The sequence below is a fragment of the Haplochromis burtoni genome, unplaced genomic scaffold (genome assembly GCF_018398535.1).
Source record: "Haplochromis burtoni strain Fernald_Lab_line unplaced genomic scaffold, NCSU_Asbu1 Contig_17, whole genome shotgun sequence".
Lineage (NCBI taxonomy): Eukaryota > Metazoa > Chordata > Actinopteri > Cichliformes > Cichlidae > Haplochromis > Haplochromis burtoni.
Window position 1 is genome coordinate 760,424 of NW_024582378.1, and position 21,507 is coordinate 781,930.

The 21,507-nt window shown below is 39.8% G+C and overlaps 2 protein-coding genes across 5 annotated transcripts in view; one reads left to right on the forward strand and one right to left on the reverse strand.

Moving 5' to 3' along the window:
- Positions 1–2,079: 2,079 nt before the first annotated feature.
- Positions 2,080–8,892, reverse strand: cldn2 (claudin 2). 2 transcript variants are annotated; one of them, XM_005916002.3, is made up of 3 exons: positions 8,718–8,891; positions 6,057–6,731; positions 2,080–4,063 (listed from the first exon to the last, which is right to left on the reverse strand). In XM_005916002.3, exon 3 carries the CDS (start codon positions 4,019–4,021, stop codon positions 3,200–3,202), a length of 822 nt encoding a protein of 273 aa, XP_005916064.1. In that variant the 5' UTR covers positions 4,022–4,063; positions 6,057–6,731; positions 8,718–8,891; the 3' UTR covers positions 2,080–3,199. The 2 variants fall into 2 exon arrangements, with proteins under 2 accessions (XP_005916064.1, XP_042074220.1); XM_042218286.1 differs by lacking the exon at positions 6,057–6,731 and having other exon boundaries at positions 8,718–8,892.
- A 6,222-nt stretch (positions 8,893–15,114) lies between these two features.
- clip2 (CAP-GLY domain containing linker protein 2) overlaps positions 15,115–21,507 on the forward strand; it is a 52,765-nt gene continuing 46,372 nt past the window's right edge. The window contains exons 1-2 of one of the 3 annotated variants that reach the window (XM_005916008.3): positions 15,115–15,729; positions 18,443–18,662. In XM_005916008.3, the coding sequence (XP_005916070.1) occupies positions 18,548–18,662 (115 nt within the window). In that variant the 5' untranslated portion in view covers positions 15,115–15,729; positions 18,443–18,547. The remainder of the gene's footprint in view (positions 15,730–18,442; positions 18,663–21,507) is intronic. The other 2 variants (XM_014330759.2, XM_005916009.3) reach the window with 2 other exon arrangements.

The window sequence follows — 21,507 nt, forward strand, 5'->3', positions numbered from 1 at the left end:
CGTGAGAGTCAATGAGCTCTCGCAGCAGTTAATTGCTCTCTCAGACCCAGCGTTAGTCCAGGTTCATGCTGATAGAACGGTGTATGTATCATCTCCCCTGTGGAAATGTCTACAACCTTTATTTACAGCAGGTGTCTCTGAGTAACAGCAGTAACAGAGACAGACCTCATTCACGAGGTGTTTACATTCCCATAAGAGCTGCGTGCACCTCTGTGACACAGGGGTGCTCAGGAGGGTTCAAAGTGTGTTTTGAGTTTGTGTTTGTCTTTCACACAGCCTTGGTGTGCATGCTCTCTGTCTACTTATCTACGGCGTTCTCTTGCTCAAATATGTTTGGGGTCAGGGGATTGTGGTGTGCAGGATTTTAGGTTAAAACTTGAAATGAACAGAAATCCTCACTGGTGTCCCCCACAGTGTGCATGTCTGTTCAATATCACTTGCACTGTAATGTAGACTTGCAATAATGTATATAGCTTTAAGAGTCCTTGTACATCTAATAATTTTATGCATAAACAGAAGTTACAAATACGCTGATATATGTTGTGTGTAATTAATATTTTGGATTCATTCTAGTTGACATTAAAGCTGACTTTGGCTAAAAGGGCAGAAAGACTAGTTTGAGGCAACTTTTCACGCCTCAGATCTCAGAGCCTTTATCGCATTTTGGTGGATGCAAACTGACCCAGTGAGCGGTCTCACAATGCAGCTATTAGTCAAACTCAAACTGCTTATTGATCGGACTAAAGTGAGGGTTTTGTTTGTTTAGGTCTGTTTGTGTTGGATTTCTGTTTGCCCTCGGTTCAGGGCTGCAATCTTTTTCCCGTTCAGAAAATGGGAAAACAGCAGCCTAAACGCAAACAACACTGGCAGTCTTTAAATATTAACTACTGCAATTTAAAAGGCCATTCAAGTGTCAGATAGTCTGCTTTATTTCTAATGGTTATGTCACACCTATTTGTCAGCTTCAGAGTAATTATTTAAGAAAAGTTACATCTCTAAATGCTTTCTTTAAAGCAGTTCATGGAAGTCACACTGTTTATTCATCAAACACTGGCACAGGCTGACTCACTGCCTTGGACACCTGATGCATCAGAGCCATTATTGATTAACCTGTGCTTTTCCTTTCGGTCAATACGTTTGCTTCTGTCTACAGTCCCTGCAAAACCACTTTGAAAGCACATCAGATCTCAATGGGGGAAAAAATCATGCTGGATATCTTTACTGGTATGGACTGGGTAGTGTGTTTGGAACAAATGGATGCTATGTGGTTGAGTTTATGTTAGGCGAGCACATGGGTCACTCAGTGACCCCGAGACCATCACTGACCCACCACCAAACCAGTCATGCTGGATTATATTACAGGCAGCATAATGTTCTCCACAGCCTTTCCAAACCCTTTCCCGTGTGTCGCACGTCCTCCCAAGTACAGGTTGCCACAATTCCACATTGCCAGGCACAGGGCCCACTAGAGGATGTTGAGCCCTTAGGCCACCCTCACAAAGTTTCTGATTGTTTGGTCAGACATTCACACCAGTGGCCTGCCAGAGGTCATTTTGTAGCTCTCCTAGAGTAACTACCTGTCTCCCAGAATCTCCTCCATGCTCTTGAGACTGCACTGGGAGACACAGCAAACCTGGCAATGAAGCATATTGGTGTGTCATCCTGGAGGAGTTGGACTGCATGTGCAACATCAGTGACACTGACTCTATCCAAATTCAAATCTAGTGAAAAAATGCAGTCCGTAAACATGAGGAAGGGAAAAAATGTCACCGGCCTCCACCTGTTGTCTCATTGTTGCCCCTCTAGTGTACCTGTTGTTAATTTCATTAACACCAAAGCGGCTGAAACTGATTAACACCCAGTCTGCAACTTAAACGACCAGATTAATATCGCAGAGGTTTAAGACTCGATGGTAAACTCGGATTAAAACGTGTTCCTTTAATATTTTTTTAGCAGCGTATACTAGTTTAACCCGTGCTTTTCATTTAGGTCAGTACATTTGCTTCTGTCTTTAGTATCTGCAAAACCATTCTGAGGGAAAAAGCAGTGTAGGAGGAAAGAAAAGCTCTGCAAAAGGCGTGTAGGAAAAGTTTACATTTATTTCCAAATACAAAAGAGTACAATGCAGAAAAGGATGCTTGTGGTCATTTAAAAATGGTGTCATCACAGAGTTTGTCCAGCGAAAAACTCCAACTTCATTGTGTCGTCGTCAATGTACACATAGACTGTATATAAAGGATGAATGCAGCCATCGTGCTGTCACCCATTGGTTTGCAAAGTCCAGTTTTTAAAGCTTTGAGATGATGAATTTCAAAGTGCTGTGAAGACTTCCTAACTTGAAGCGTACACTGATTTATTGCTCTTTTGAATTGTATTCAGTGAGACTCATAAGGTCATCAGTAAAGTCTTTGCTAAGGGAATCATATAGGGGGACTTCTATACAAGCTTAATTTGCCCCTTGTTGGTCGTTACAAAAGATTCAGATTAAAGACGTTAATATCATGATTTTCCCTTTTCAAATTTAACAAATATTCTTTATATTTTGCATGACTGGAAATCTCATTGTGATACACTGAAATTAATGTACAAGGCACTTGTAATTCTTTGAAAATGCATTCAAATTTTCAAATAGGATGGAAATTAATACAATTTATAGTTATAGTTTACATTTTGCAGGCACAGTCCAACATCGGTTTCAGGTAATACAGTACTGTGAGAAGTATTCTTTCTGATTTAGATTAGAAACATCCATTTTGGCTGCTATGTAGAAAACTTTTAGTCAGATTTTTGCACATGCAGCAAAAGCTAGGCATCTATGTAGCTAATGAGAACACGTTCACGTAATGAAAACCATTCATATACTGTTTTTATTGACAATGTCTTCATGTATTTTTCCTACATTTTTGTCTACTTTGTTTATATTTCACAAGGATAGTAAAAGACTGATAATAAAGATAAAAAGTGACAATTTTCTATCAATGCAAACGTGTGAAAACTATAGAGAACAGGTCAAACAAGTACAGAAACACAACTTTAATAGTTCTGCTGTGTAATTTTGTTGAAATTTCACAATTGCTTCTCAAAAAAATCCAGCAAACACTGACAATGTGCATTCATTTAGATACACTATAAGAATACATTTATTAAACTTAAGCTGTGAGGCAGTTACAGTTAAAGGTGTAATGGACAGGTGGACCCCTCAGACATATCCTGTGATGTCATATCCTGCTGCAGTGGGCTTCCTAGCTCGTTGGGCTCCATGCGTACCCGACTCTGAACTGCCACTTGCACTACGAATTAGTGTCTGCCCCCTGCTGGGGGTATTGACACCCCCCACCTGCAGGGTGGGGTTGCGGTAGGTCTGTGAGGTTGTTCGTACACCTGTGCTCGATATGCCGCCTCCTACTGGGTACGGATATCCGCCTCCGTGGCGTCTCCCACGGCCGCCTTCCTGCTCTTCACAACATGACACACATAGCATCCCCCCACCCAGCATGGAAATGAGTGCAGAGGCCAGCCCAGTGTATAGGCACTCCCCGAGTTCATACTTCATGCTTTGAGGTACGTTTGGAAGGTAGAAGGTCTTAACCACCTCGTGTGTGGTCCACGCCACGGGTACGAGAGCCAGAAAGCCTGCAAAGACAAATAACACTCCACCTGCACCGGCGACACGACTCTTAACCCCACCAGAGCTCTCCAAGCAAAGCGTGCACTGCATTCCCAGAGTTGCCATAGCAATTGCAAGGATAGACAACACTATGGAGATGACCATGAGGGCACGAGCAGCCTGCAGGTCCGAAGGCAAAGCCAACATTGAGTTGTAGGTCTCACATTGGAAGGCCCCCGTGCTCTGATAGACGCACTCCATCCACAGGCCCCGCATGTTATCCACAGCTGTGACAATATTGGAACCAACGTGTGCAGAAATCTGCCAGTATGGAAGTACTGTGGCCACCAGGGTCCCCAGCATCCCCAGTAAGCCCAGGAAGAAGCCCATCAGCTCCAGAGCTGCTGATGCCATAGCCGTAACTGTGATCACCCAGAAGAAACCAGAGACGAGCTCCTGCAAAACCCACAGAAATATTTAATTAAATACTATAAATAAATGAATACTAAATAATAATTTTGTCATAACTGCAAAAAACCCAAGGCAACCAGTTAAACTAAATTATATAAAATTCTCATTAATTAGCTGAAGAATATTGGTTAAAGAAATGTAATTGCAATAGCTGTAATTTGGTCACATTACTATACAAAATATAGTAAATATTTTTGTTATATGTGCTTTTTTTAAATGGAGATTTATTGCCTAAAAACATCAGGTTGTAATATTAAAAAAAACAGGCTTTAGTTTTGTTAGCTTGCTAAGTATGCTAATAGAAAAAAGTTATAAAATACTAGATGATATAGCACACATGATGATTTTACAGAGTAAGATTCATATTTTAGATAATACTTTAAAACATTGTTGCTTTTTTTCTTTAGTTTTAGAATTAGTTTTAGCTTTAGCATTGTCAGGTAGCAAGCTAACCAGTTATACTAGCTAATTAAAAGTAGCCTAAATCAAAGAGGGTTTTGTTTTTAGTTCTTCATTTCTCACATTTTGTTAATGTCATTTAGTTCAAGTGTTGTGTGCAGAGTAGCTTGGATTTTCAGTTACAGTTTATTGTAACTTGAATGTTTTAAGTTTAATGCTAACCTTGTAATCACAGGAGAGGAAGCTAAGCAGCATTCAGATGAACATCATTACATTTCATTTCTCATACACTCACCGGCCATGCACACTTATGTACACTTTGTTAGTTCTAGGTTTGATTCAAGGTGCTGGAAACAGTGCTTAGAGATTCTGATCCATGCTAACATTTTAACTTTGTGCTTTTTTACTTTCAGCTGATTGGTTGGCTGCACATCTATGATGCAAATCTTTGATGTGCACCATATCCCAAAAGGTGTTCTAGTGGATTGAGATCTGATGACTGTGGAGGTTCAAGAAGCAGTTTGGGATCATTCAAGCTTTGTGACCTGGTGCGATATCAAGCTGGAAGCAGCCATTAGTAGACTGTGGTCACGAAGGCATGGACACAGTCAGCGATACTCAGGTAAACTGTGGTGTTTCTGCGCTGCTCTGTTGATACTAAGGGGTATAAAATACGGGGAACAGGGGCACATTTACTTCTATACAGTGCCCTGTCTTCTTTTAACAAGTCTGGACTTTCGGGAGAGGGATGTTGTCACTCTGAGGTATGAAAAGCCTTCACTGATACAGGTGTCATCTGAATGGCAACATGTATTGAACTTTGCATAGAACCAAGCTACCAACTCCAGAGGTAGTAAAGCACGTACCATTTTTCCTGTTTAGTCCAGAGGACATGGCATCCATGTTTTACAAAAAGAACCACAGACCACAGAACAGATTTACAGTTTGCCTCTGTCCTTATTAAATGGGCTCTGACTCAAAGAAATCATCGGCCATTCTGGATCATGTTCACATACAGATTTCTTATTCTGTCCTATTTGGTCCAGTTTGTGTTTAGTGAATGACTAGAAAGGTTCAGTTCAAGTATTATCTGTGTAATCTACCGCTGACACAGTGGCAGGTGACACTGGCTGTTTGAACAATATTCCCACCAGAGAAATCAAAGTAATTTTAGTTCATACAGTTCACACCACTAAAACCAATGCACAGTAACCCACCAAAAAAACAAATCAGCGTTCTTTAAGTGTAAAGAAATTCAAGTATTCATTGAAAACCTTTAAATTTACTGACAAACTTTGCTCTGTTCCCTTATTCGGACAGGGTCACCACAGTGGGTAGCTCCACATGTGAGATTTGACAGATGCCCTTCCCAAAGGCAACTATGTCCTGTAAAAAATAATGTGAAACGGATACTTAAATCCTTAATTGGCATCTAAGCCACATTTATAATAGCTAAATTCTTCATTCACTGTCAAAGTCAATTTTTGTGAGGTGTTACATTGATTCAGTTTTGCAGTCCACACATCCTTCCTCCTGAATAAACAGTGACAACACACACAGCTCACTTCCATGCATTTACCTGAGAGTGCTGCAGGTTATAGAACAGCCAGGCGCTGAACTAGTCGAAGATTTTTTCCTTTGCTGCAGGGTGTGAAGTTGCAGCTGGAGCGGAGGATGAGGAGGTAGAGGATGAAGACAGAGCAGAGCCTGCAGCCTGCACAGATTAGATTCACCACTGGTATTTCTGTTGAACCTGCTCCTGCTTCTCCAGTAGAGAAAATGTTGCCTTTTTCTTGCTGTATCAGACTCTGACTGCTTCCTCAGACCTTGACATAGTCACAGCTGCTGTACTTTTAAAATGCCACTTACTCTGCTGCTGCTTAGATTAGACCGAGGGAGCCAAGAAGGGGAAAAAAATACTTCTTTCAGAAATGAGAGAAGAAGAAATACAGTCCTCTGGACTGCCTGTTGCAGGCTATCCACTTTAAAACAACAACAGAGAAGGATAAGAGACGCCAGTGTTCCTGAACATTGTGTCTCTATCACCGTCTCATCTGTGTCGCGTGTTTGCGTATCTCTGTCCCTCATCCAGACCTTCACCTACTGTCATGTATACACACTGACATCTGTGTGACACACATATCCCGGTTGGTCAGACAGCTTAATCATTCTCTTATCTGTCATTTCTCCAAAACAGACCTTTGGTATGTTGGCGGCAACAGGCTGACCCAAAAACTAAAGGTACTGTGGACCCCTGTGTGTGTGAGAGAGAAACAGTTTCAGGAGTTTCATTAGCTTTTTGTAAGTGAAATTAACGAAACGTGTAATCATCAAAAAAAGCGCCTAAATCAGTCATCCTTTTATGGAACTGGAAAAAACATCCAGCTCACTCTGCAGAAATTTCAAGAAAAAAATGCTTGTGAGCACTTCTTTGCATTTTTAATTAAAATGAGCAATGAAATAAAACACCCTCAGGTGATAAACGTTACAAAAGGACGATGGGGAAAAAAGCATATTTTTTATTAATTTTATTTAATTTCATATTTTGCAAGTGTGGGGTTCCCAGCAGAAATCGTTTTAGTTTCATATTAATCTGCTCAATTTACTCAGGGTTGTTTTTTTTATGCAGAGACATGTTTTGACCTCTTATATTACAGCTACAGGGCAAATGTCCTTCTCAGGAATTCTAATTTTGACTTCGTTTGCCTAAGTTGGGTTCTCTTTCTACTTTTAACACTTGTTGTTTATGTTTTAGAAATATCATGAAGACTTTCCTCATATTTTTTTGACTGAAAGTTTGTTTTGTTTTTTTTACAAAAATGAGACACAAATGATCAGTTTCAAAATTATCTAATGTTTATATTTTTAGTCCAGAGGCTTAAAACAATCATAATATGAAAACCTGATCAAGAAAAAAAAACTACTTCCAGTAAGAGGTAAATCAATGATTATATATCCAGTGTGCTACCCAGTGTTACATGCCAACATGTTATAACTGAGCAATAAACAAAGAAGTAATGCTGGTTGCATACAGTCACAAACCTTTTGCCGTTTTATGTTCAGGCAAGGTAGCCAAAAAGTCAACCAACCAGCTTGTCTCATTAAAGCAACTTATTTCTTTACACTTAAAATAGTTTTGTCCAATTTTATATTAGATATTAGCTGAATTTAGTGGTGCTAATGTTTTGAAATATTGTTGTAATTTATGTGATTTTATTATATAATATGATTATATGTTGCCTAAAGCAACAAGAATGTGTTATACCTAGTTAGCTAGCTATAGCTATGATTAGGGAATACGCTAAGCTAGGCTAAGCTAAGCTAAACTAAGCTAAGATAGCCAAGATATAGCATATAAGAAATAGCTCAACAAGATCAAATGTACACAAAAGAAAAGAATAAAGATAAAATAGATACAAAAAATTTGAAAAATCTAATATAGGAACTCAACAAGTTGAAATAAAAAATATTATAAAATGCTATATTACAAAAAATGCTATGTAAAGTAGTAAGTTTTACACAGAGAAAAAATGATTTATAAATAGAGTAAATTTAATGTAAAACAATTTTGCTAACTAAAGGTAATTTTGTAAATAAATAAATATGTTTTTAGAGGCAACTAATGACTTCCTCCAAGCTGTCATTTTATCTTTAGCTGCCTTTATATTAAATAGGAGGTGTATATAAAACACAGAATTTGTAAAGCATGAACATCAGACACAAAACCAGCAAATTTCCCAAATGAATTAATTCTGCAGTTCTGTCTTAAAGTTCAGGCGTTATCATCTTATACTTTATTTATGTTTAAATGCAAATTTTAATGAATCAGAAAACATTTTCATGGCATCTCCCACCATCCACACTCAAACCTGCCATACAGTGGCATCATTTCCAGGGGGGTCAGGGGGGTTATGATCCCCCCAATAATCAGACACAACCAATATAACCCCCCCCCCCAATAAAATTATGAATTCTCTTGCATAAATAGGCTGTTGATTTTCTTTACTCATTTCAGGTATTACCAGCAAAATAGTTGCATGTTTAATCATCTGGGAATTTACCCAGATTTATTTATTTATTTAGACAGAGATCTCGATCCCCCCCCCCCCCCCCTGGGTGAGGCTGACACCAGACTTGGCCGGCTTCTGCCTATCATCATTTATCAAATGTTTTCAGGCTTGCCAGTCTGAAGGCTGTTGATGCACAGAGGCAGAAAATTACAAAAGCAAATGATACCTACCATGGTTACCATGGAGGTGGATCTACTGCTGATAGACGAGAGGGATGGTCCTTCCTTGTTGGTCAGTGCCGTGTAAGCTGTTGACACGCACCATAAGAGTGTGCATGAGCAGTCATTACAGTCAGCTGGTTTGTCGAAGTTGAGCCCTCAGTTTCTAATCCTTCCAGTCGGCCCTCACATGGCAGCGGCATCATAATGAGATTAGAGCATAATCCAGTCACTTCCCTTCCAAAGCAGGCTGAGGGGGCAATGTCCACACACTCAGAAACACTGAGCCATTATTACAAAGCACAGAAAGGCATTATCTGGGCACGCTGCATATTAATGTGGCAGCTCAGGTCAGCCTGTGACCCTTTGTTATACTCTTGTGACTCTGACTGGTGCATACTTTCTGTGAATTAATGAAAAGAGCCAAAGAATATGAAACTGTTCCTATCACAACTTTATAAATCACTCCATAACAGTATGCAAATGTATGCACAATATGATAGGCCCTCTTTTATTTATTCTGTCTTTAAGAAATAAAATATTCTGCCACTACTGTGCATTTCTGCTCACTTTTATCTACCTGCTACACTCGACAGCACCTACTTAATGAAAAACACTTCCGACTGTCTGGATGATTTAAAATCCTGAATGGATTTCCTTCAACTAAATCATAGCACAGCTGAGGTAACTGTATTTGGTCCCCTTCTACCTCTCTCAATATCTTAAAAAAATGCACTTGGTTAGTGTATTTCTTTCAGCTTAATAACATTTTTAATAAATGTTCTTACTCCTCGTCTATTTGCTGTCATGCTGATGCCTTTTCTATGTTTGGCGGATATCATGATTTGCATTTTTTCATAGTCCTTTGCGGCCTATTCTATTAATATTATTATGTAGATGGCTTGTATACCTCACTGTGCTATATAAATATAATGAACTGACACCACTAATCTGGGAAATGCTTAAGCTTTGACTCGACTATATGAGCAATAGTATGCGGACAGCTACACATCATACCGATAAGTAGCTGCTGAACACGTCATTTGAACTCTCAGTGTTAATCTTCTGTTATAATAACCTAAACAACTCTGGGAAGGTATTTTAGAGCCCGGCTATGGGGATTTGCTCCCATTCTCCTCAGGCACATTAGTGAACCTATTGATGCTGTAATAAGGCTCACAGTTTATCCAAGAAATGTCAGATGGGGTTTAGTGAGTCAGGTCTCAGTGGTTTGAAGTGCTGAAGAACAAATCAAGTCTCGCATCTCAGCAGCACAAGTTTCAGCAGTAAAATTAAGGAAGCCCTTTAGAGCATTATCTCAGTATCTTTGACTCACAGGTTGTTGAAGGGCTTCCCATGATGCAATGAACAATTTCTCTCTTATCTTTCCCCTCAGCCCCCAAACCTGTGGCAGCAGATCGCTAACCCTGTCTGAGTTTGCTTCTGCTGGAGGTTTCTTCCTGTTTGAAGTGAGTTCTTCCTTCCCACAGTCGCCAAGTGCTTAATCACAGTGTTATGGAGTCTTTTCCTCGTATTGAAAAGCAGTTGCTGACGCCGCTTTTGTTGTGAGCTGGTGCTGTGTAAATAAACAGCCTATAAAAACATCTGAGAAGAAATTGAATGAATTTAATCGTTTTTAAAAGGTTTTGTCTTTGCGTGCGGTTTCGTCTCTTATACTGTCTCTGCCTACGATCGTATTTCCATCCATCGATCCATCCATGTAAGCCAAGTCAAGTACCTGATAGTGTGTAAGTTCAGATTTAGGTTAAAAATCTTTGAAAGATGCTCAGTTCAGTTGCCTAACATAGGCTGCTATGCCACATGTAGCTTCAGATACATTTTGAAATACACTTTTGACCCTTTTTTCTAATTGCTTACACCAAGTGCACTCTGTGAGATTTTACGTAATTATAACAACAAACATCATCTCTCTTAATGTTCATTTGGTGTGTATAGTGATAAAAGGTCCACATACTAGTATACAAACTTCCTGTTAACCCCAGAAGAGGGCGCCAAACCTCAGGTTAAACTTGCCATGCTTAATATACTAACTTAACCAAAGAGAGTGGTTAAGATCAAATAAAAAAAATCAAAATGTATTTATAAGCACATTTAAAAACAACACGGGTTGTGCTGTACATAGTAGACATCAAATAGTAAACATACATAGTAATTACTATGAAAGACTAGTCATAATTGAAAGCTAGAGAGTACAAATGAAGGGCCTTTTTTCAGGAAGAAAAGCAGAAAATTCCATCAAAGTTATTTTGAAAAGATATTTTCAAAGCAATACATTTCCTCTTCCTGTATATGAAGGCAGCTGAATTTTAACATTTTAATTGATTAAAACACTTAAGAGGGAATTTCTGAAGCGGAAAACTCTGTTGATGTTGTCTGTGGAAGATGTTACAACTATGACATTGATGAGTAGATGGTGATAACCAACCAATCAGATTCTCAGTTTTAGTTTAGTTTTTAAACGTTTCACCAAGTTGAAAGTGATTATTGCAAAGCACTGCAAGCAGCAGTTGTTGTAATTTGTGTGGGAAGAAAATCATGGTGGCCAGTATCTGCTGGTTGCATCTGCCAATGTTTGCTTTATTTCGTGGGATTTCATGTCCCAGTGCTGCTGATGTCGGTTGTTCTAACTGTGGACTCAGTAATATTGCTATGACGTGCACCTTTTTTTTGGCATCAGTGAAATGTGTGATACTGGCATTGATGAGAAAGTTAACCCTCACCTCAAAGGCTGATCATTGTCTAGTGATTCTGGGAGTTATCTGACACGTCTCATGTCCAGCAGGTGAGTAATAAGTGCATAGGTGCACAACACAACAACAAGTGAAAACAGGAGAAGACAAATCAGGAAACAAAACTGACACAGGACAAAAAAGAAATAACCTTTCAAAGTAAAACAGGAACTAACCAAGGAAACAAAAGGAACCCAGGCTTAAACAGAGGGAGGGTACCTAGAAAACAGAAAGTAAAAGTTAAACCTTAAATTAAAAGAATAGACTCAGAATAACCACAAGTACAAGTAGGATGTAGAATAGGATGAATCTACAGACAAAACAAAATAAACACAGAAATATAAACTTTACAAACAGGACAAATAACTGAACCTAAACAGAAAACGTTGGTATATTAACTCTGAATTCAAAGTATTAAACAAGTGTCAAAACCAGCAATGTGAAATAACTTTTAAAAATTAACCCAATTAATAATTGCCCACTTTTAATGCAATACCCTACCAGTGGTTGCCAAAGTGTGGTCTCCCACAGGTGGAGTACTGAATTCAAGTCACAAAATTTGAGTTTTTAAGGAACACGTTTATTTATTTATTTATGAGGCCCAAACAGTTTCCTTATTCTGAAACATTAATTCACAATGACAGTAATTGAGCACCACCTCAGGCTAAAGTACCTCCTCTGTTCCATATATTCTAATATCAAGGTAGTTTAAGGGTTTACACAGCAGTGGAGTCTCCTGTGTAAACATCCATCTCTACCGGTTATCCTTTTCAGGGTTGCAGGGGGCTGGAGCCTATCCCAGCTGTCTTAAGGGCCAGAGACCAGGTGCACCCTGGACAGGTCACCAGTCTGTCACACACAAATATAGACAACCATTCACACTCACATTCAGGCCTATGGGCAATTTGAAGTTTCCAGTTCACCTATCCCCACTAACTGCATGTCTTTGGACTCTAGGAGGAAGCAGGAGTACCCAGAGGGAACCCACGCAAACACAGGGAGAAGATGCAAACTCCACACAGAAAGACCCCGCCTGATGGTGGAATTGAACTCAGGACCGTCTTGCTGTGAGGCAGCAGTGCTAACACCATGCTACTGTGTAAACAATTGGAAGAAAAACAACAGTGCACAGTATCACTAATTTCTCACTGAGCTTCCAGGATCTCCTGTAGAGCAAAAGGTTTGTTGTGGTGCCCTCAAGTGGTCACTAGAAAAAAATGCAGCAAACAGGTAGACTTTCATTCAAATATATAGCTAGAGGCCTATTTCAGCTGCTACAGGACAAGGGGCAACCCTGTTTGTAACTGATTAACAGTGTTACAGGACCAACACAGAAAGAAAAACAACTACTAACACCTATGGGTAATTTAGAATCACTGATTAACTAAACCCCACCAGGTGCATGTCTTTGCACCATGGGAGGAAGCCAGAGTACCCACGGTTAATCTACACAGATATGCACAGAAATGCCAGATGGTGGATTCAAACCCAAGACCATCTTGCTGTGACCATCTTGTTGCGCTGACCACCAAGTAAATATTAAGCAACCCTCTTTCATTAAGCAAACCAATATATCCTAAACAATTATGAATACAGGGTACAGAAAGCCACTCAGTTAAAACAGTTAAACATAAATGGTTCATGATCATAAATTTAAATTGACCAGCAATTGTAATTGTGCTGTAAAACACTTTTTTTGTTTATGTTTTGTGTCCTGTTGGGCTGTTTTTTCAACACTTTTAAAAGCAATCTTATAAAGCTAACAGGAGTGGCACCTGGTGTGGTCTTCTGCTGCTGTAGCCCATCTGATGTGCTGCATACTTTGATTGTAACAACTTATTATTTAAGTTACTATCAGCTTTAACTCTGGTTATTGGCTGATTAGATATTTGGTTAAATGGTTGAAGTGAAAGTGAAAGAATACATTTATACAAAGACACAAGGCAAAAGGGGAATACTGCTCTAGGGGGTCCAGGGATGTAGGGAATCCACACATCCAGTATTTAAAGGTAATTCTCCCTCAACTCACGGTCAGGCTTACCACACCAGGGAAGAGAATCCAGTGATCTGTGCAGAGGAACCACACAGTCACAATCCAGAAACACCAGGGGCACAGCAAAGCACACAGAGACACAAAAACCAGGATTTTAACTAACTAAGCAGTTTATTTAAAAGTTTTCTAGATGAAATCTAAACGCATCAGGAAGTTTTCAAAAGTCTGTTCTGATAGCACCATTTATGTGTTTTTAACCTCATTAATTTTTCCAGATATTTGATTTCTTCTACAGCTTTAACACTGGTGGTGCAGATGTAAATGTTTGAGTGAGTGTCATTACAAGAGTAAAGTTTTTATCATCAAAATAGCTTAACTAAAAGCACTCATTATGTAGAATAGTTCTTTTTAAACTGTATTGTGTTACTGGGTTATAATTAGGGTCATTAATGTGTAAATCTATTTTTGCACTAGATAAACCAGTAAAGTTTTCAATTGCTTATATGGTAAATGGTAAATGGCCTGTATTTGTATAGCGCTTTACTAGTCCCTGAGGACCCCAAAGGCTTTACACATTCAGTCATTCACCCATTCACACACACATTCACACACTGGTGATGGCAAGCTACATTGTAGCCACAGCTGCCCTGGGGCGCACTGACAGAGGCGCCCCAGGGCGCCCCCTATATGCCGAGGGGGAGCTTTAGCAGTAATAATACAATACAAATAAAAGGAAAAAGAAAAAACAATTTTCAAACAATAGAAACTAAACTGAAAAAAGGTAAACCCAGTCTCAAAAGGGACACGAAATGTAAAATAAATAAATAAATATGAATGGATAAAAAAAAAAAGATAAATAAAAAAATAACCAAAAGTCAGAGCCTCTTATCTTTTTGTGAATCTACACCTCAGTTTATTTATGAAAAAGGGACTACATAATACCTGAGCGGATTAGAACAGTGTGCAATCCAACTTTAGAGGTCTCTTTGGCGGACAGCTGTCAAACGAGGCAGTCCAAAAACAAGCTGACCAATCACAGCCTATTTGGAAAAGTCATTTCACTCCTCAGACCAATCAGGGCGTTCTAAATCCAACCGGAAAACCACGCGCGATCCATATAAAGATTTTTTTTTTGTCTCCGCCCACAATTTCCAAAAATAATAAATTAATAAAAGTGTGTCCTAAGGTTATTCTGACCCTATTATTCTTCCATACACTTTATGTGTTTCAAACGTCTCACGTATACATGCGTGGGCTGTTTATACACCAAGCCGGCCGGTGTTTGGGCTCAGTGACTCAAAACTTACATTAGAGTTTCTACTATTTATGTTTATCAGTGTTGTTTGATTTATTTCAGTGCGCTTTGTGTGAGTTTGGGTATGGATTTGTTGCGATATAAATCGCTTTGCGGTTCGGCATACTACAAAATGTTTATTTTATAGTTTAATTTGTGTAGAAAATAGATTTTTACCAAAATGCTAGGCGATGGATTCACTTCGTGAAAGTCGCTTGAACGCATGAAGCAGCTTCAGAAATTAATATTTTTAGCGCGAAAAAATGTTGTTTTCTGTGTATTATTCATGCCGAATCAAAGAAGTTGCACCAACGACAGGAAACACCTCTGACTCATGCTTTGTGAGTCACCTTTTCAGACTGATAAGGACCGGCCAGCTTAAATCTTCATTATTGTAAGCGGAGTACGTCACGGGGCTGAGCCAGACTGTGGTCTACACTCATCTTTCCCCCAGGAGGCTCTCCTTCCCAGCCCCTTTGTTCAGTCTAGCCGGTGGGTTGAGTCAGTCAGAAGAAGGCTGTGCTAACCCAACAAATCCAAATCACTGTGGGAACACCGACAAGAGAAAGAAGAGGCCGAAAAATACATCCACCGGATGACGTTTTTAGTTAGAGGCACAGCAGAAAGAAAACGGAAAAAGTTGGTTTTGAGTGTTGCTGATGCTGCGTTTAATGCCGGGAACCGTCTGGACCTGCGTGGAAGCGTTTGGCTCATTTAAGTCCATTATCTTCGCTCCAGTATAGCCGCCTGAGCTAACACGCTGTTAGAGATGAACCGGCAGGCTACATGCTAACCCATCACCGGTATATTGCTGACAGTGTGCAGTTGTTGCCACCATCCATCCAGTGATCCACGCTGACTCTCCCTTTCAGTTTCTGCTCAGCATCCATATTTGCATCCCAGGGAGTGGCAACCACTAATCCCCTCTTTTTCCACCCGTGGCTAGGAAATCAAAGTTGGACACCCCCTGAATTTTCTCACAGGATGGTGAGTATTTTCCTGCATTTTTACGCGCTTTTGTGCCATTTTGTGCTTTTATTTCCTCCCTGGGAGGGGACTCGGGGTGTGAAGTGAAGGACAGTCTAGACCACGTTGCCGCAGTAGCTACAACAATGGATCAAACCGGCGTTGTGTTAGATTTTGTTGAGGTGCGCATTATCAGCACATTGCTGCTCTCCTGGTTGCACTGAAATCAAGGTGTGGATTGGGAAATGAATCTGTGCTTTAATGTGGAAGAGCTGAGGAAAAATTACAGATAGAGGCCTTTATTTGTGTCTCCACTCAGATCAAAACCATCATCCCCGGCTGGTTTGCTCTGACTGATTGATCCAAAAATGAATATCCTCTCCATTTTTTTTTATTATCTGGATGAGTGTAAATAAAATGGAGAATGATTAGGCAACGCCTGGAATGTGCTCCCCGTCCCTCCTAATAACCAGTGTCTAGTTTAAAAGCCTCAGCCAGATGTGTGTTGTTTATTGTAGACTATAACGGCATTATATCTTCTTAATGGGCTCTGGGCCATGATTTGTAGGCCATGTTCTACTTGGGCAAAGGCCTGCATTGGTTTTCACTCTTGTTATGACTCTGCTGAAACTGCTAAGTTGATCATGGATGATTGTATGAAGCAGTGGGGCGTAGATGACAGTAATTTACCGTGACACATGTAAATGTGTGTGGATTGCTATGCAGGTGCCAAATAGTTCAACAGATCGACAAAAACACGATGCTTGTGGAAGTTCTCTCAGTGCTGCTTCAGTGTTTGGCTCATGATTAATCATGTTTTGCTCAGTGGCACTCCAGCAGTAGTGTAGCATGAGTAATAACAGTGGAACACATGCATTTCAGTCTCTACTTCAGTGTTTTTTCTGCTGTTGTTAATCAAAGAAGAATCCCACATTGCCAGTGCCAAATTGGAAAAATAAAGCATTGTGCTCTGGATAGAGTTGGAGAAGCAGGCCTACCCTTCTTAAAATGCACAAAAATACATGTGCAAGCTCACCAGGTAAACAAACTCTTAAAAAGTTGCTCAAAATATATTTTAAAGACGCTTTTGGTTAATTGGAACTTAAACTTCTAACATCTTTACTATTGCAGTTCAGGTTTCTTTGAGTGCAATGCCTCTCTCTTATGACATAATAAGGCTGACACAATACCAGATTTTATTTACGTAATTTTGTATCAATATCTTTGTCATATCTCCAAAAATGAACTCAAATGATTATTAAACTTAATATTTGTCTTTTTATTTGGCCCATGAATTGCACCCATAAAATATGCATAAGGAGGTGGAGAAAGTCTAAGTAATTATAAAGGCATGCAAAAAGAATGACGACACGGTACTCATAAGCTTTGGAAACACTATATGAACAAAGGTATTGGGCCACACCTCTTCATCTTTGAATTCAGGTGTTTTCAGTCACAGCTGTGTAAAATAAAGTACCGTTTCACCATTTGTGGAAAAAATGGGTCAATCCAGAGAGGTATGATGTGTCAGTGGTCCGGTCCGACTGCACAGCGTACGGTTCCTTACCATCATTTGTACTCAGAGATGCAATTAAGATCTTATTCTAAAAATTTCTGACCTAAATACTTAAGGAATGGTTCGTTGCACTCTGAGTTAAGTGAATAATTTCATTAGAGAGTAACATCATGTGTCGCAGTCGTATTTTTTTGAATTGACATAAATAATCCACATTTGATAAAGCAGTTTTATGATTTATAGCAAATTATTTTGTGGACCTTTTGATTATGGACTTCTGGGGTCACAGAATTCACACACTGAGAAACACCGATATAAAAGAAAATGTCCTGATAAACAAAAACACCCACAAGGCCTAAAATCTGCCATCAGCTGACATCAGTGTGTCAACCTGAGAGCTGCTGTCTCCGGGCGTGTATTAATAAACGCTATCCATTTATTATTTATAACTACTACCAGTTCTTCAGATTCTTAAAAGTCATCAACTCCCAGTGTGACTCCTGAGGAGGAAGGAAGACCACATATATAGATGAAAGCTGCATAAAAGAAAATCACATTTAGGCACTAAAGCTTTTGGTAAGTTGGAGAAGCTGTTAGGTTAGATTTTCACCCTGTGTGAGCTGGGATTGGCTCCAGCCTCCCAGGGCTGTAAGTTGGATGAGCAGTTAAGAGAAATGATAGATGGATTGTTAGGTTATGGCTTTGTGTGGGCACAAGTAGTCCAAACCCAGAAATGATCTTTGCTTTTCAGATTGTTCGATTTTCAGTGGATTGTAGGGACACAAAAAAAAGAACAAGATGCAAAAGAGGAAATTTCTGATCTCTTTCAATCCCTGTGTTTCTGCACTGAGCCAGTGTTTTGCATGCAAAATGTTAGGACGACCTTACAGTGTGTTGGAGAGCAGTTCAACAATAACACCCACTATGACCTCAGAAATAAAGGTCAAGTAGAATTATGACCGCTTGGCCAAAAACAACAAAAATCAGTGTGCGCAAAACTTAATTGTTGGTATAAAGCAGCTTCCCTGTGCTGTGTGAGGGCATTAAATTGCAGAGGTGTTCCTGATAAACTTGTTGTCAAACCAGTTTCCATTTGTTCTGCTTCAACAATCTGGTCCATTCACTCAGGGTTGGACATCTGATGTCACACTGTGTTTGTTTAGCTGTCGTGCTGTCAGCCGTTCTTGTATTTATCCCATATATTTGTCATCCCCACAGCTAAAACATGGAGAGTGACAGCCACCACTCCCACATCTAGTGCCTGATCCAAAAGCCTTCATCGCCCAGGAAGGAGGAACTCTCAGGTCTCCCTGCTAACGTAGAATGAACATGCTCAAGTCCAGTGGACTGAAAATCCCTGGGCGCGGGGCCAAGCATTCCAGCCCAGTGGGAAGGACCTCAGCGGGTGGAACGTCCAGCCCCGTTGCCCCGAAAGACAGTAAGTCACTTCCTTCTCCTGACCCCGTGGAAAATAAAAGGAGCGTCTTTTCCCCAAGTTATTTCTTTTCATCGCCGGAAGTGGCTCAGACCATTTATTTGTGTTGCTGACTCAGAAACGCACAGCTGCATTAGATTACATCCTCATGGTTCTTTATGATAGAAAAAAACATGGAAGGAGGATTGGTTTGTGTCTCCCACTTCTTTAAAACATCTTCCAAAGTGTTCCAGGGCAAACCTTGTGTTGCATTCAGCAGTTTGGAAAGTGATTTGTTTTTATCTATCAATGAATGTTTAATTTAGGCCTAGGTGATCATGGGGGAAACAAAGCAGGCTCACAGGCGTCAGGTGACCTGCATGGCAGCCACGTAGAGACCAAAGGAGAGCCGACAGCTCGCCAGCCAACACCTCAGTCGCACACTGTCAAAAACACACGGGGTGAGAAACCCTCAGTAATCCAGAGAGAAAGTAATCAGCTGTCCTTATTGATCCTTCCACAGATCCACCTGTCAAAACCTTTTGCAACTTTTACCTCTGCTGGGCATCTTGCTGACCAAAGGCCTCCCCATCAGCTTGGCTCAAACTGAAGTAAACGTCGGTAAACTTGAGCTTTTAGGGAGGGCCAAAAACACTGCAGTGTAAAGTAAAGAGGTTATATTGATCTGTAACACAAAAAAACACAGGTTGTAGCAAAAATAATGACAAAAAGTAACCATGTTATCCCAAAGACCTCGTTTTTATAAGATAGCCAAGATACCCATGGATTGATCTGTTCTCAAAACCATATTTAGTCTGGCTAAACGATTTGAATTGCACTCTTCTGCTGTGAGTTCTGTAACGCTTCATTTCGTTATTACTCACATATTCATTTCTTTCTTTTGTATAGTAACACATGTATTAAAGATTAGCTAGTAAGTGTTAGTGTTTTTCAGCTTAATGTTTTGATTTTACCTCCCACAGGTTTACAGCTGGTTGAGTCACTTTTATTAACCTGTCTCCAGGCAGCTATCTCCAGTGCTGAGCAGAACTATTTAGCCAAAAAAGTGGAGTATTTGGAGGCTACATAGTCAGATTTCAAATCAGGAGATGGTTGAGACCAAAAATGGAGCAAAAAATGGTGTAAATATTGGATTTGCACCAAAAAACGTAACCAAAAATCAATGATAGTATATTACTCAGTCTGCAGGATGTTTACATTATCATGTTTCTTCAATGCTTAACATGGTAACATGTCAGTGTTGTGTATTTACGGCTGGCTGAGTTGGCAACAAACAGCCAAAAAGAAAGGCGCTAACACAAAAGGATAACTTTAAAAGCACACTTTTGCTTTAAAACACTGAGGTCTTACTTTAAATGTAAAAGAGAAGGAACCAAAACACAGCAGCTCTTAAGAGCATGATGCTCCACATGCAGGCAATATTAGGATGCAATAATGCAGCTTTATAATACTGAAGATATATAGCTGTTAGCTGCACTAACAGCCATTGTTTATGTATCAAATGTATGATAATTGTCATTCTTGTTTACAATAAAGTTCAGTTCCTGTCCAAAAAAAGTATGAAAAATGTGGTTGTGAGCCACACTGTTACATTAGTTGACGTTTTTCTACTTAAATATGACTCGTTTTCTATAGTTTACATCAACTGCATATCTGCAATGACCACACAGTTGACGATTCATCTCCTGACGAAAAAAAAGGACTACTAACCTGTACGAACACTCAGAATTACAGCCCTTGTTTGCTCAAAGTAATCACAGCTGTTTGCGCTCTAAAATGCAAACCACACTGTTTATCTGCCCACCTTCAGCTCACACGACTGTCACGTCTCACCAGCTTTGCACGCAGGTTTGTTCAATTTCTGCTGAATTACAGCTCCACACCCAGCGGTGAACAGGGCAAAAGAATCAGCCGACCCGATGGTGGGGAGGCCTTTTATGATCAGTGTGTCACAGTTCATGCTGAAAGGAGGAAAAGTTGGTCCGACACTTTTAACGTTACGTGATAACCATTAGTTATAGTTATAGTCATTATTAGTAGCTTATTACCAAATAATGAGTTAATAAGAATAAGTTAATGAGTGTTCATTCATCTGTTATGTCACTGTTAATTTTCCTAAGCTTCCTTTTGTTTCTTTAGGCAATAAGTGCATATTAAACTGCTATTAAATACATGTCCTTAACAGAGTATCAAAGTAAGCTTTAGTAAAGGAATAACAATGATATAATAGTAAGTTAAACATTGACATCGTCTTATTAAATTCATTGTATCATGTTAACAAGCATGAGGACTTGTGTGTGTGTTACAGGGACATTACTGTAAATCATCACTGTGGGGTTTTATACAAGTCATTTTCCTGGTTTTACTCCAGGTTGCTATTTTATACCATACTCTGTGCCTCCCACCATATCACAATAATCACTAAACATTAAGAGCTCTAAGATTCCTGTGACAGCTGAATATATCCGGCTCTAATGAAACTGAAGCGTTACGAATGCCAATCCAGAGCTGTTGATGCCTGTAAGTCTGTGAGAAATCTAAACAACAGAAGCATTTCGGGAGAAAATAAACAAGTCTTTCATTTATCTGCTCGACTTTATGTTTAACCCGGGGCGGTTCTTTTTTGTTCATCTCCGTGTCGGAGCTACGGCGGCTCAGATTTTTGCCTGTAATTATCCCGAACGTGTTCATTAGCAGCTCAGAAAGCGATCTCTTAGCGCTGCGCGCGGGACTGAAGCCTGTTGCCCAGGGCTCGTCAGCTGTTACCGTAGGTCGCTGCGACTTCGAAATTCCTGCCTGCGGTTTTAAACTGTTTGGTTCTGCCATATGCGAAGTCATTAGCTTGCTC